Source organism: Yarrowia lipolytica, chromosome 1F (genome assembly GCF_001761485.1).
Source record: "Yarrowia lipolytica chromosome 1F, complete sequence".
In the NCBI taxonomy this organism is placed as follows: domain Eukaryota; kingdom Fungi; phylum Ascomycota; class Dipodascomycetes; order Dipodascales; genus Yarrowia; species Yarrowia lipolytica.
Genome location: NC_090775.1, coordinates 1,250,806 through 1,263,832, shown reverse-complemented (window position 1 = coordinate 1,263,832; position 13,027 = coordinate 1,250,806). Strand labels below are relative to the sequence as shown.

The 13,027-nt window shown below is 50.5% G+C and overlaps 8 protein-coding genes across 8 annotated transcripts; 7 read left to right on the top strand and 1 right to left on the bottom strand.

Moving 5' to 3' along the window:
- Positions 1-332: 332 nt before the first annotated feature.
- YALI1_F12635g (uncharacterized protein) lies at positions 333-1,529 on the top strand (the record flags this gene model as incomplete). Its single annotated transcript, XM_505189.3, has 1 exon — positions 333-1,529. The coding sequence occupies one exon, from the start codon at positions 333-335 to the stop codon at positions 1,527-1,529; it is 1,197 nt and encodes a 398-aa protein (XP_505189.3).
- A 691-nt stretch (positions 1,530-2,220) lies between these two features.
- Positions 2,221-3,768, top strand: YALI1_F12616g (uncharacterized protein; the record flags this gene model as incomplete). Its single annotated transcript, XM_505188.3, has 1 exon — positions 2,221-3,768. The coding sequence occupies one exon, from the start codon at positions 2,221-2,223 to the stop codon at positions 3,766-3,768; it is 1,548 nt and encodes a 515-aa protein (XP_505188.3).
- Positions 3,769-3,839: 71 nt separating this feature from the next.
- Positions 3,840-5,978, bottom strand: YALI1_F12578g (uncharacterized protein; the record flags this gene model as incomplete). Its single annotated transcript, XM_505187.3, has 1 exon — positions 3,840-5,978. One exon carries the CDS (start codon positions 5,976-5,978, stop codon positions 3,840-3,842), a length of 2,139 nt encoding a protein of 712 aa, XP_505187.3.
- Positions 5,979-6,681: 703 nt separating this feature from the next.
- Positions 6,682-6,978, top strand: YALI1_F12570g (uncharacterized protein; the record flags this gene model as incomplete). Its single annotated transcript, XM_068283309.1, has 2 exons — positions 6,682-6,730; positions 6,794-6,978. The coding sequence occupies 2 exons, from the start codon at positions 6,682-6,684 to the stop codon at positions 6,976-6,978; spliced, it is 234 nt and encodes a 77-aa protein (XP_068139410.1).
- A 597-nt stretch (positions 6,979-7,575) lies between these two features.
- Positions 7,576-9,606, top strand: YALI1_F12562g (uncharacterized protein; the record flags this gene model as incomplete). The annotated part of the gene is made up of 1 exon (XM_505186.3): positions 7,576-9,606. One exon carries the CDS (start codon positions 7,576-7,578, stop codon positions 9,604-9,606), a length of 2,031 nt encoding a protein of 676 aa, XP_505186.3.
- Positions 9,607-10,244: 638 nt separating this feature from the next.
- On the top strand, positions 10,245-10,985 carry YALI1_F12535g (uncharacterized protein; the record flags this gene model as incomplete). The annotated part of the gene is made up of 1 exon (XM_505185.3): positions 10,245-10,985. The coding sequence occupies one exon, from the start codon at positions 10,245-10,247 to the stop codon at positions 10,983-10,985; it is 741 nt and encodes a 246-aa protein (XP_505185.2).
- Positions 10,986-11,377: 392 nt separating this feature from the next.
- YALI1_F12523g (uncharacterized protein) lies at positions 11,378-11,641 on the top strand (the record flags this gene model as incomplete). The annotated part of the gene is made up of 2 exons (XM_068283308.1): positions 11,378-11,460; positions 11,503-11,641. 2 exons carry the CDS (start codon positions 11,378-11,380, stop codon positions 11,639-11,641), a joined length of 222 nt encoding a protein of 73 aa, XP_068139409.1.
- A 128-nt stretch (positions 11,642-11,769) lies between these two features.
- YALI1_F12520g (uncharacterized protein) lies at positions 11,770-12,339 on the top strand (the record flags this gene model as incomplete). The annotated part of the gene is made up of 1 exon (XM_068283307.1): positions 11,770-12,339. One exon carries the CDS (start codon positions 11,770-11,772, stop codon positions 12,337-12,339), a length of 570 nt encoding a protein of 189 aa, XP_068139408.1.
- Between the last annotated feature and the right edge of the window lie 688 nt (positions 12,340-13,027).

Sequence of the window (13,027 nt, the reverse complement as noted above, 5' to 3'; positions counted from 1 at the left end):
TCGTAAAAGGTAGTGTGCCATTGGCTTGGAGGATTTAGTTGTGCACTACGAAAAGAGAGCGGGGCATGGTGGTTGTAGTTTCTCGTATCAGATGGCTCTCATGACTAATGTTTCTGACTCCCATTAGTCATCGAAATTGGTGGTTGTTGATTTGTGGGTTTTTGCAAAGCACATAATAGAGCTGGCTAAAAATACGGGTCAATTAAAATAAAACAAGCAAATAAATCCAAGTTTTGTAGAGGGCACAATTTATTCGCCTTGATACAATTTTACCCCAAATTTGCCCATTTTTTATCGCTTTATGTGCCGCCTTAATTGTCGTAAACGCCCTCATGCATCTTCAGATCAAACTTCACGCCATCTTTCCACCCCACCTCACAATGTTCAAACGAACCACGATATCGCTAGTCCGACAAGTGACACAGAGACGAGACTTGCACCACGCCGTCACGGCAATTGCCCCTGCTGTCTCGGCGGACTCGGTCTTCTCCCAGATTCTCGAGACCCGAAAGAATGTACCCGAGGCCAAGTCGCTGTTTCTTACCGCAACCGCCCAGTATGCCACAAACCTCGTGTCCACCACCGAGAAGATCCAGAGTGAGCATCCCGACATTCAGATTGTCGCCGCAGCCGTCGATACGGTGGGCCCCTCCTGCTCCAGAGACGGTCTGTCTGCCGTATGGTTCGATCGAAAAATGACCTTCAAGGATACAGTGTCCATGGAGGGCCATGAAGATCCCGGATCGCCGCTGTCCGATTCCCGAGGCCTCAGCGTGGGCCGAACAAACTGGACGACCCAGACCTCGCTGCTGTCCGTCTCGTTTGGCGCTACTAACGTCGTCATGCCTCTGGCAAACACCCTCTTTACATCAGGCAGCCAGTCGACCCTCTTCTTCTCCGACAGACACTCGAACGACGTCAACAATGGCCACAACCTCGCTGCCATTGCCGTCAATCTGCCTTTTGAGAGTGCTGCGGAGCTCAAGAAGACAGACAACTGGACCCCTGCTCTCGAGCTGTTCGACTACAAGAACGAGACGCAAACCATCACACAATGCCGGGAGAACCTCATCAAGGAGATCAACGGTCTTCCCGCATCATCTTTCCTGCAGAACTGTCCCACTCTAGTTGCCAATCCCTCCAAGGACACTCTGGTCTTTGCTACGCTGGGAGACGATACCTTCAAGGTGATTGCTGGAGGAGGAGGATGGGGAAACCGGGCATCTATGCTGGTTCTCGACCCCGGAGCTAAGCTGAAGAAGGGAAAGGAGGTAAAATTCAAGGCTGTCTTCCACCCTTCCATGTTCCCTCTTAATGATAAACCCGACTGGTTGAACGAAGAGCTGCCGATGGTGACGATCCAGGAGTGCAAGACCAGTGTCTGTTTCCAGTGCTCGCCCATTGTGGAAGAGCTGGTCGAGGAGAAGCCCAAGGTCATGGAAAACATGCTGGCCTATGGTTCTGAGTCAGGCTTCTTGATCGATGAGCTGAAGCACGAGATTCCCAATGAGCTGGTTGTGTTTTCCTAAGCACTTTGGGGCAAACCATTGTTACCAACAAAATACCTCCTGAGAATTTCGCGCCATTTATGCTTGAATTGGATCTTTACTAAGTACCATAAGGGTCCTGTGACTCTTGGACTTTCTCATGCCAACTCTTTAACAATGTACATACATATTATATCTATCTATTATCCAAGTTGTCCCTGATTGTTATCGTAACTATTACCAAGTATCTCTTAGCAGCCATAATCTCATATCATTAGTATTACTTCTTGGAGCCTACGAGTACATTACTGTACATACTGTAACCGTTCAGGGATTGATGTTCATGCTGCGAATACATTCCGTGATATTGATTTCAAGTTGTGGATTTTCCGTCCGGCTAAGAATTAAAACAAGAGTATTGAATCTACAGAGAATTCCAAGCCAAAAATTATTTTTATTTTCGTCTACCATGGTTATCAGGCCTTTACTGGTGGTCATTTTGTTGGTGCTTTTTTAATTTTTTTTTAATATATTATATATTTTATATATTTGTAAATTTATATTATTGATATTAATTTTTCATCCATATCGGACATGCAAGAATATGTCCCTCATGCATACCGGATGCATGTTGTATGTAGGAGACGAACACTTCCATATATCCACACTACTCGCCTTATTGATACCCAGAAGCCACTTGCAAGCTTGAAAAAGACACCAAAGTACAGCTAAAATGCTCAATAATGACATTTGGTTGCTGATATTCGAAATCAGCTCCTTGGAGTCGTGCATTGCTCTCAGTCAAGTGTGCCAGCTCACAGCTCAAGTGTTCCACGGTTTGGAGGACACATTGATTAAGGGAATGGTGCAGAGACGGGCTCCTTGGTTTCAGCTGAGTGACCACTTTACAAAATGGGCTGATTGCGCCCGGGTACTTGTCGCTAGATCGAAAAGTCATACTTCTATTGAAAATCTAGGAGAAGTAGTGGCCAATTGTTCTACAGATGTTGTCAGTGTGGTACCAACAGATGTGGCCCAAGACGACCAGCTGCGTCAGTCAATGAGTCCCATCTTTAACGATTTCCGACTTGCGAGTACATGTGGACCCACCGAGGGAGTGATGGAGGGAACCAGAGTCATGTGGCACAATTATGAGATTGACCTAACTACAATGGTCGTCAAGAAGAACAACTACGACCCTATCGAAGAAGAGTACTACCCCCATAGTGAGAAAGAACTTGTATCCACCAGTTCTTCGGGTCTTCAAGTCAGACACGAGAACCCGAATGTGCCTGTGGAAGTCATGGCTGAAAACGACACTTTACTCCACGTTCAATACAACGACGACCACGACTTTCCAGTCGACGAGATACTGCACAAAGAATCGCAGCCACGAGATGAAAAGGGCATGGTTGTAATCAGCAACGACCCCAACGCGCGTCAATTTCGCGGCCCCGTGCACTTGGAAACTGCGGTGGTCAATCTCGTTCCTGGAGCAGCAGGAGCACTCATCATCAGACACTACCGCTTCTCTCCAGAGATGTCGTACCTAGCATACATGCTGCCCACAGTTGACCAGACGGTGATAAAGCTCTGTGCAGTTCCTAGACAGTTCAGATGGACCATTGACTCGTTCAAAGACGGAAGTATGAAGTTTGCCATTCCCCACAACGGATATGTGTTTGTATTCGCTTGCGGACTTCTTCACAGACTGTGGATAGACATGGAGACACAAGAACAGGGGGTGATGACGTCCTGGAACCCCAAATTCCCGGCATTGGGACCCTTCGACGTAGCCCTGGATCACAGCTCCAAATGGAGACTCTCTCAGGGCTCCCGAAACAAACACTTGGTCACTGCCCGCGACACACAGGGCTGTATAGTTGGAGATCTGAACACGGGAAAGACATACTTTGCAAGGGGAGCTACAAAAGATTCTAGCGAACAAACTCCTCCTATCATCCCCTTTTCTACAGGTTCTCCCGTTGACTCTGTGGGTTTCTACACCATCAACCTGGAGGTATGGCGAAACTTCAAACTCAGCGGTGGCTTCCATGACCTAACGGAAAGATACAGACAGGTGTGTGAATATGTACAGTCGACGAGATCAAGAGACGATGAACAGGGAGAGCCTGAGCCTTCCAAGACGACTACCAAACAGGCAATCCACTCCTTCATGGGATACATGAAAAATGCTGCGGCGTTCTATGATGATGCAGACACCGAGTCCGACCAACGCGAATACGAACTGAATCGCACCGACTCAGACTCTGATATTTAATCATGTATTAAACGTAAAGATCCCCTATTGGTGGTACAAGTGGTACCCCTTAATTGCCTCTCGTAAATCTATTAAAAGGTAAAATCGGCTACAGCCATCAGCTCGCGACTCACATTTTCAAACACTCGACAGAGCATCTGTGCCGCGTCGTTCAGAGGTCCCTCTTTGGACACCGTCTGTGGAGGTGGCGGGGGAGCATACAACTCGCCCTGCATACACACGGTGACCATCTTGACCACCAGAGAAGCTCCAATGGTGTAGCTCAGCGCCTTGCACGCCCAGCTGACAAGCTTGTTCAGCAGTTTGAAGTGCCGCTTCAGCTCCAGGGGATCCACATTGGAAATCGAGTGTGAGTACTTCTGGCATCCCAGACAGTTGTAGGCAGGCCCTCGGCTCTCGGTCACCTGAACCAGAACGCCAGACTCGGTTTTCAAGTGCGAAATCCAGTCAACTGTACTCTGATTTGCTAGCAGGTTGTGATCAATGGTTAGTGGCACGGCAACCGGTGACACCACAAACTCTGGAATATAGAATTGTGGTACGGGCTCGTGAGCCACGCGCCGAACGCCACGCAGGGTCACAGCCTGCTGCATTGTGACAGCCCAGGAGATAAACTGCTGGCCAGACTTGTAGCGCAGCCAAGAAGCTCCTTTCTCGGAAAAGAGCTGTCCGCAAAGCATATCCAGGTCCGAAGTCACCAATTTGGGTGTGTAATTGGGGTTCATGAGCACCGACGCGTCCAGCTCTAACTCAGCCACAGCGGACACGGAAAAGGGAAACTGAGGGGTTGTGGACCGGCGAATGAGCGGAGTAGCAAGCGACTGCGCCTGCCTTGGTTGTTGCTGGTCATCATCGTCTGAAGACAACAAGTCCGATTCTTCGAAAACGGACAAAATGTCGGAGACCGAGAAGTCAAAGGCAAACGGCTGAATACCTTCTCTCTCGAGGTCTCGCAGAATGCGCAGCTTCAGAGCAGCCAGCTTGCGGTCGCTGAGCGAGTCTGATTTCGAAACCAGCGGGATAAGGGGCACATACGACGACAGAATGCGCATTTGCTCCAGCTGCTCGGCGTCAGGAGGCTTACTCAACAGGAACAAGCAAGCGTCGACGTTATCCATGCCCGATGACGTCATCATGATCTTGGAGCAGTTTGGGCTCATGGGGTTGATCATCTGGGAGGTGCGCTGAAGCTGCTGCTCCAGATACGCGATAGCATGGTCCAGCCAGTCCACCGAGTGTTGCGAGCATTCGACAAAGGAGATGTTGAAGTCTAGGGTCGAAGTGGAGTTGTCTGTTGCCGTCAGAGTGGACGACTCGGAGACGGTTCCTGGAGACATTGTCTCAAACACGGGGGTAGGTCGCGTGGACGCCTGTGTTTCCCACATGACTGGTTCATGGAAGTTGCGTGCCGCCTTGGAGCGTGGCAGCGGTGTCACGATGGGTGCAGCGGCGTCGACGTAGACGATATCCTTGCACTGTTGCACAAAGGAGCGGATGAGAGCGGACTTGCCGCTGTGTCGTTGACCTGCAACCATGACTCTGAGTTTTCCGAGTCGTAGTCCCGTCTCTGTGAATGGTCGTCGGGACGTGAGAGGGATGGTAGGCATGATGAACTGGGGCATTCGCTGCTCGACCCGTGTGCCTCCTTCGCTTTCGTCGTCGTCGGAAGAAAGCAGGGTTTCGGACAGGAGGTTATCCGAGGCGTCCAGTCGGGGGCTTGAGGACGCACTGTCCATGGACAGCAGGGATGCTGGTTTGGACGACACAACCGAGAGAGATTTGAGGTGGGGGTGCATGTTGAGAGGGTAGTTTAAACCTGTGGTGGAGTGTGAGTAGTTGGAGGACGAGGGATGGACTCTAGTTTCGTATGAGGTATCTGAGGTTTCCTCCATATTGGTGGCTGTAATGTTGGGGTCTGGTTGTTCGGTCGACGTGTCTTGCACGGCCGAGTCTGTGTCTTCCTGCTTGTGTTCTCCGTCCACCTCTGCGCGGCTGATTACTGAAACGTCGGAGAAGAAGAAGGAGTCGACCGAGTCGCAGCTCATGGACGGTTTGAGCGGCACGTGTGGCGACTCCTGGGGCAGATGGGACACCTTGGTGACGGTCGTGGTGGAGTGGGATTTCGGGCAGTCGGCCGTGAGAAAGTACGTTGTGTGCTTGGTCGGTTTTGCCGCGCTGTTCTTGGTTTTATCCGGTTTGATTTTGTCCATCTTTGCGCTTGTCAGGGGGCGAGCGTGACCACGGTGTAGGGTGGGGATTGAATGGGGATTAAATGGGGCGATAGATGTTACAGAGGGGGGAGAGTGGAGCGGTGAAGGGCGCACGGGGTGAGGAAGGCGAAGAGAAGGGAACGCAGGTGAAGAGGGTGGTTCCAGAAGAAGATAAGTTATCACGTGTCGGAAGAGGGCCTAAGTTAGCTACTGTACCGGTAGATAGATACCAAGGGCTTTGGAGGGGCAAAGTCAGGCGGCTTTGTTTCTGCTGCACCAGCACGCGATAAAGAAGTTTAATTACCACCTGTGGCTGTTGCACCAAAGAGGCAAGGCCGAGTGCATGTTAATTGCATGTTGATTGCATGTTAATTTGGACGGGACATAGTCATACATACCTCTCGTATCGGCGTGGTACGTCAAGTGGCACGGTGGAACGAGTACTGTCGGTCTCTGAGGTGTATTGTAGCTTTTTTCTCCAGACGGACGTCGTGCTCCAGTGCATACAGGGCCTATCTTCTGTATGTACATACTGTACTCGTCTACTGTTGCAGTGAGAGAGCAACCAAGTCAGATGACCAGTACGAGTGCGATACTATACGACTATCATATCCTACGTACGGTACCCGCACCACACTCGCCGTCTTTCCACCGTACTATACATACTGTACTTGTACTTGTATACTCGTGATCGTACGCTCTAATGCTCACTCAACTTTGCTCTGTCCACGTCAGGTCGTGCCAGGATCTACGTACTGGCACCATACCGCTATAGCAGTATCCTACAGTATCAGTATCGTGACAGTATAACATAGTACATACGGTATCAGTATCGTACCAACACTACCAGTATCGTACTAATAACCACCCACAAACAATCCCCAATCATAACGCAGTATTTCACTCTGACCATCAACACTCTCTCTCTCCGTTGCTACAGTCGCACCACCGTCTCTATTCTCTGATGCTGGCTCTGCAAAGGGGGGCAACTCCAGTCTAAATTTTGAATGTGGGGTACAGTCGAAAATATCCTAACGGTTGCAACCATCGAGTGAGCAAATTCTCCTGTTGGGGGCGGTTTGTAACGGCCGTTGCTTTCTTTCCGTCTCGTTGCACCTGCCCCGCGGCCGGTCTTGGGTGTCTACTCTTGCGCCTTGGGCATTTCTTCGGATTTGGCAACTTATATGCTGTGTTTCGACGTTTCTTTTGCCACTGCAAAAATACGCTCCGGTCCCACGTTATCACGCATAGTTTGAGCAATTGCACCGCACCAACTTTAAGCTTGGGTTATCTCCACGTGATGCATAAACTCCCAACAAAGCCAGGTAATCTCTAGAGCCTGATACAAGACCTCACACAACCTCCAAAACACGGACCCAGCAACATTTCATACGGCCCTCTCGACACGACCACTCGACCTTTTCTCCGCCAATTGGAAAACACAGACAAGCAAAAAAAAAACCTCGAAAAACCCGCAAAGCCCGCAAAAAAACAAACACCAACAACATCGCACAACCCGCGCAAAAACAACGCTCCATCAACACACTCTCAATCAAGAGCCTCCGCCCCAGAACCACCGCTAACCCCGCAACGGATCATGTCAGTACACAAAACGACCCCCAAAGCGTTCCAGACAGACGCGCTACGAAGAGTCGCCGACTGGACCAAGGGAATTGCCGGCGCTGACCCCGAGCCCATCAAGGTGGGCCTGAGCACCCAAGACTTCACCTTCGGTAGCTCGTCCTACAAGGCGGGACCCCTGACTTCGGTGGGACAGGGCGGCAACCTGGTGTGTATCTGCGACACCCAGCGCGACACGCTGCAGATCTGGAACTGCACCGATGGCAACACGTACTTGCTGAGCACATGCAAAACCGTGGAAACAGAGGGAGGAACGGTGGTGGGCCTACATGCCCTCGACTCAACCGAAGTAGTGGTGCAAGTGCGACTCAAGAAGACGATCCAAATCAACGTCTACGACACAAAGACCCTGAGTCTAGTACACACAATGGAAGGACCTGTCAAAACGCCAGATAGCTATACAGTCAACCAAGCTGTTCGTTATCTTGTTTTGACCGCTCCTACAGGCGAGTTTTTTGTGTACAAGCGACCCAATTTCGAACTGACCGAAATCACCGGCACTGCAAAGGTACAAACAACACAGATTCAGCCTGCAGCGGCTCAGAAGCAGCGCGAATCCAGCATTCTGCCTCCGTTCCCACACTCGGCTCCCTTGCTGGATCTTCAAGGCAGATGGTTGGCGTATTGTCGTGATGCTCCCGATCTCGACGGGGTGCTGACCCCCGTGGGTCTTCCTCCTCCAGGACCTCTGCTGGAGCGAGTGCTTGAGTCACTCTCAATGACGGCCGCCACGTCGCTCAAGTCGCTGGTCGCAGCAGGCTCCCGGTACTACTGGGGCTACGAGTCGTCGCAGCCCAACACCGCCACCTCCAAGGCAGGCCTGAGTATGCGATCGTGGAACCTTCTGGGTCGAAAGCCGCCCATCGTAACCGTGATAGATCTTCAGACTGGAAAAGAAATGTGCTCTTTTTCTCCCCCGTCTGGTCTATCTTTCCTCTCTCTGTCACCTTACGATCTGTCCATTGCCACAGCCTCTCACAATGGTGAACACGTATTCACCTATGATCTCACGTTTGCAGACAAGGAGGTGAATCTGATTTCGAAGCACCAGCGCGGAAAGACGCCCGCCCGGGTTGGTGGCATCATCTGGACCACCTCTGGTGGTCTGGGTATCGTCAACGCCAAGCAGGGCTCTCTGCACTGGTTCCAGAGAAACATGGAGTATCCGTTTTACTCAGAGGAGGCCAAGCTGTGGAAACTGTCTGGAGTTCGCCAGGGAGTCAGTAGCTGTAGCGATGAATCGAGTGTGCTGCTTTTGAGAGGCAACAGACTTGTTTCTGTCAATCAGGCCTCCGGAAGTGTGAATCACGAGTGGGTCTTCCCTCTTGAGAGTGCAGAGCCAACCAGAGAGACAAAACAGGTTCCAACTCCCGTGTCTTTCTCCACTCCTGTGTCCACCTCCAATGCCTCCTCGGTGTTTCCTTCTTGTGCGTCATCTGTTCACAACTCGGCCACTCCTCCCTCGAGTCGAGGCTTTCACAGCCCTTCCGGTATTTCTGGCCAAAACAGCGTGTTGAACGCGCTGCGTGAGACTCAGGAAGCTGCTAACGCTCGGATCTCGGCTGAGCGAAAAGCATTACTTACAGCCGTCGACCCGTTGTCTGTCTACGAGCTTGAAACGTGCTCTCCATACCCTTACTTCCACAGCAACAAGCGAACGATGCAGTCGACGTACGCAGTGGGCTCCAACGGCCACGAGAAGGTCCCTTCAGAGTCGCCACAGTTCAATGTCTTTGGAGGGCCCATTGACTACTGTCCTCTCGATTTTGGATGCGGTACCGGCGAGGTGGAAATGTTTGGAGAGCTGGACATTGAAGAGTACGACTACAAGGGCCAGGTGTTCAGCGATGCTCCTGGGCTGGACTCAGATTCTCACCAGAGCGACCGAGACTCCGAGTTGGCCACCCCCGAGTCTGCAGACTCAGGTTTGCTTCTCAATGTCAGTCAAGTCGAGCAGGCGTTGGTCGGCAAGCAAATAGTTGCGTAACCACCAGAACTGAAGCTCGAGACCTGTACCCACATCAGTATGGGTAGACTGCATGGTTCCGGGCTATTTAGGTGTGGGTCAGAGACTGCAGACTATGGGCTAGCGTGTGACTCTGTTGACAGTCTAGGCTTCAACGGGAACACACACACACACACACACACACACACACACACACACACACACCACACACAACACACACACACACACACACACACACAATCACAATACCCCCAACATATCTACCAATCCCGATATCTAACTTATATATACATAAATAACATGTTTTAACTGTGTCAGGTTGGGGAAGACAAGGTGGGTGGGTGGATAGTGTGTATTTTGGCTTTTGTTTTAGCGACTGGAGTCACCATGTACGAAGCAGAGTACGCGGCTTGTGAGTGCGAGACGGAGTCGGTAACACGACCGGTCCAACCAGTTGTTGAGTCAGCTCATTGTTTGAGTCTGTCGATTGCCCGGCACTATTTGTAGGTCTGAAACGCGCTCTTGGTTTGGGGTGAAAAGTTCACACCCACACCCTACTGTAGCTGCAGCACACTAAGTTTCAGGTCTCGACACGACTGTCGAAACACGACTTGAAGCACGACTTTCGACCCGCACACTTGCACATCCACCTATCCATCATGTCCGACTATTCCAGCAAAAAAGTGGCCGAGCTCAAGGAGCTTTTGTCGGCCCGGGGCCTGGCTGTTTCCGGCAACAAGGCCGATCTGGTGGCTCGATTAGAGGAGGCCGACAAGGCCATCCCGGCCGACAAGGCGGCGGCCACCGCTGAGGCTGGTGCTGCCGCCGACGCAGCCGTCGACGCGGCCGTGGAGGAGACTTCCTCTGCCACCGCGACTGCTCCCGAGGTGATTGAGGTTGCCAAGACCGAGGAGTCCGCTCCTGCTGCTGATGCTGCTGCTGCTGCTGCTGCTGCTGCTACCAAGGAGACTCCCTCGACCTCCACCGAAGCCATCACCGTGGAAGACGACGTGGAGGAGACGGTTGTGGAGCTTTCCGATGAGGACAAGCAGAAGCAGGCAATTGAGGATCTGGAAAAGCAGATCAAGCGAAAGAAGCGGTTTGCGACCGGCGACAACGACGCAGATATCGCCGAGCTGGAAAAACAGCTGGAGCGAATCAAGCGATTCGGAGTGACTGCCGTCGCCACGAACGACCTGTCGCTGGACAAGGGCCTGGACACCTTGGCCAAGGGCCGACGAAAGGAGAGCGGCAAGGTGCGACGAGAGTCCGTGTCCGCCAAGGACAAGAACACAGCCCACCCCTACAATAAGAGCGAGAACGGTCTCAAGCCCGGCGTGAAAATTGCTACTGTGGACGAGGAGAAGATCAAGGCCCGACAGGCCCGATTTTCCCAGTAGAGGTGGAGGCCAGACATGACTCTCCGCCACGCAGAATGGAGTAATTTATAAATATGTATTTTAGACGATATAGGTAATACACTGTAGGTGTACGATACTACAAGTGAATAGGCAATGACTGAGATGAAGCTCTACAAGTATACGGTGGCAGTAGACGATTGTTGTCTTCAAAGTGTACATCTTAGAACATTGATTGTATGACTCCTCGTCTTGTTCACAGCCAACAACGGTCATGTCGACATGTGGTTACAACATATTGTCAGTCTGGCAATATCAAGTGAGGATTAGTTGCTTCCAGCTGAAACCATCCTGACTCTTAAACTACAAGTATCGTACTGTACTTGTACCAGTGTGTTTTTTACTTGCAGTTTCAGGAACTAGAGAAGATATCAATGAAGCAGTTATCAGGAACTAGAGAAGATGTCAATGAAGCAGTCCTAGGAACTGAAGATCATCTCAATGAAACAGTCCCTCGGTAAGAGAAAACGACACTATTGCCCCTACAAGTAGGTAGTAGATGGCCTGAAGCGCCGTTCTTACAGTCAAGAAGACAAGGTAGAGAAATGGCACCAACGAGTCGGAGAAGGGTACGTAGTATCCACTCCTTTCACTCGATCCCGGTGTATTTGAACAATGAGTACTTGCGCTTCAAGTAGGAGACTTTTGTTCTCCCTGTGGTATCTGTCCAGTCGGAAGTGCGTAGAGCACAATACGACCAGGTCTTCTCAGTCACCAGTGACAATCGATTGAAGTGTCTGTACCAAACCCATCACTCCGAGAATCCATGCCAAAGTACTCTTCCGAATCCAGACGACGGTTCGGCGGTTCGACGGTTCGACTTTTCGACTTTTCGACTTTTCGACTTTTCGACTTGCCGACTTGCTCAGCATTGATACCGTCGATCCGTCCATGCCAGTGCCAATGTTTAAGAAGTAAGAGAAGATTGAGAAGACTCGGAAACTTCAAACGAAATAACCACACTCGCAGTTTAAGTCGGTACAAGTACTCGCATATCATGTCCAGACTTCCAGTCAAGTTACAGTCGAGACGAGTACTTACAATAAACTGCAACATACTGCAACATATCAGGACTGTAAGATCATTCAATCGTTGGGATATTCCTTGGTTGCCCCCTTTCCATAATCATCCGCAGTCTATGGTCCCCCTTTTCAGTTTTTTCGATTTTTCTCAGTTTTTTCGATTTTTCTCAGTTTTTTCGATTTTCTCAATTTTTTCGATTTTTCTCAATTTTCTCCAATTTTCTCCATTTTCCCCGATTTTTTCGATTTTCTCAACCTCTTGCTCAACGGCGGCTAGCACTTGCTGCTTTGCTGCCGCACTCCACAAGCTCTAAACGGGTCCAATGCAGGCGTCTGTGCGCGATATACGTCAGAGTATGACGGTGTGATCGCCAGAGCTTGTCATCATGTTGGACACCAGAAGAGGTCATACGAGCAAGTCGGGGTATCTGAATAATAATTTTAAAATCGAAAAAAGAGTAAATGTCGAAAATAGAATAAAAAGAATAAAAAGAATAGAAATAATCGGGAAAAATCGGGAAAAATGAAAAATCGGGAAAAAATGGGGGGAAAAGAAAACACGAAATACAACAGAAAATACAACGCAAATACAACCGAAAATACAACGCAAATACAACCGAAAATACAACGCAAATACAACCGAAAATAAAACCAATAACCGGCTCCCGAATCAATTGCATAACCGACCGCCTTCCATCCCTCCATCTCCTCCAACTCTTCCCTCTTCCTTTTAATTACAACCATCTGCCTCCCCCAAATCCAAAACCCTTCATTATTTATCCCCTCCCAGCCGGTACCCTAACCCCCACGGGTTCCGGCATGCCTTATCAACTTGCAGCAAGTTTGAACAAGCTCACCCATTTAACTCTGCTCTGAACCACAGTCTACACCCTTTCAGAAACCGTAGCAGCAGCTCTCGTGGAGACTCTCAACACCCGCCAACCGCGGTCCCCAAAAACCAATCAAAACCCACTTCCAGCCACAGGCCCCCGCCCCTTCCGT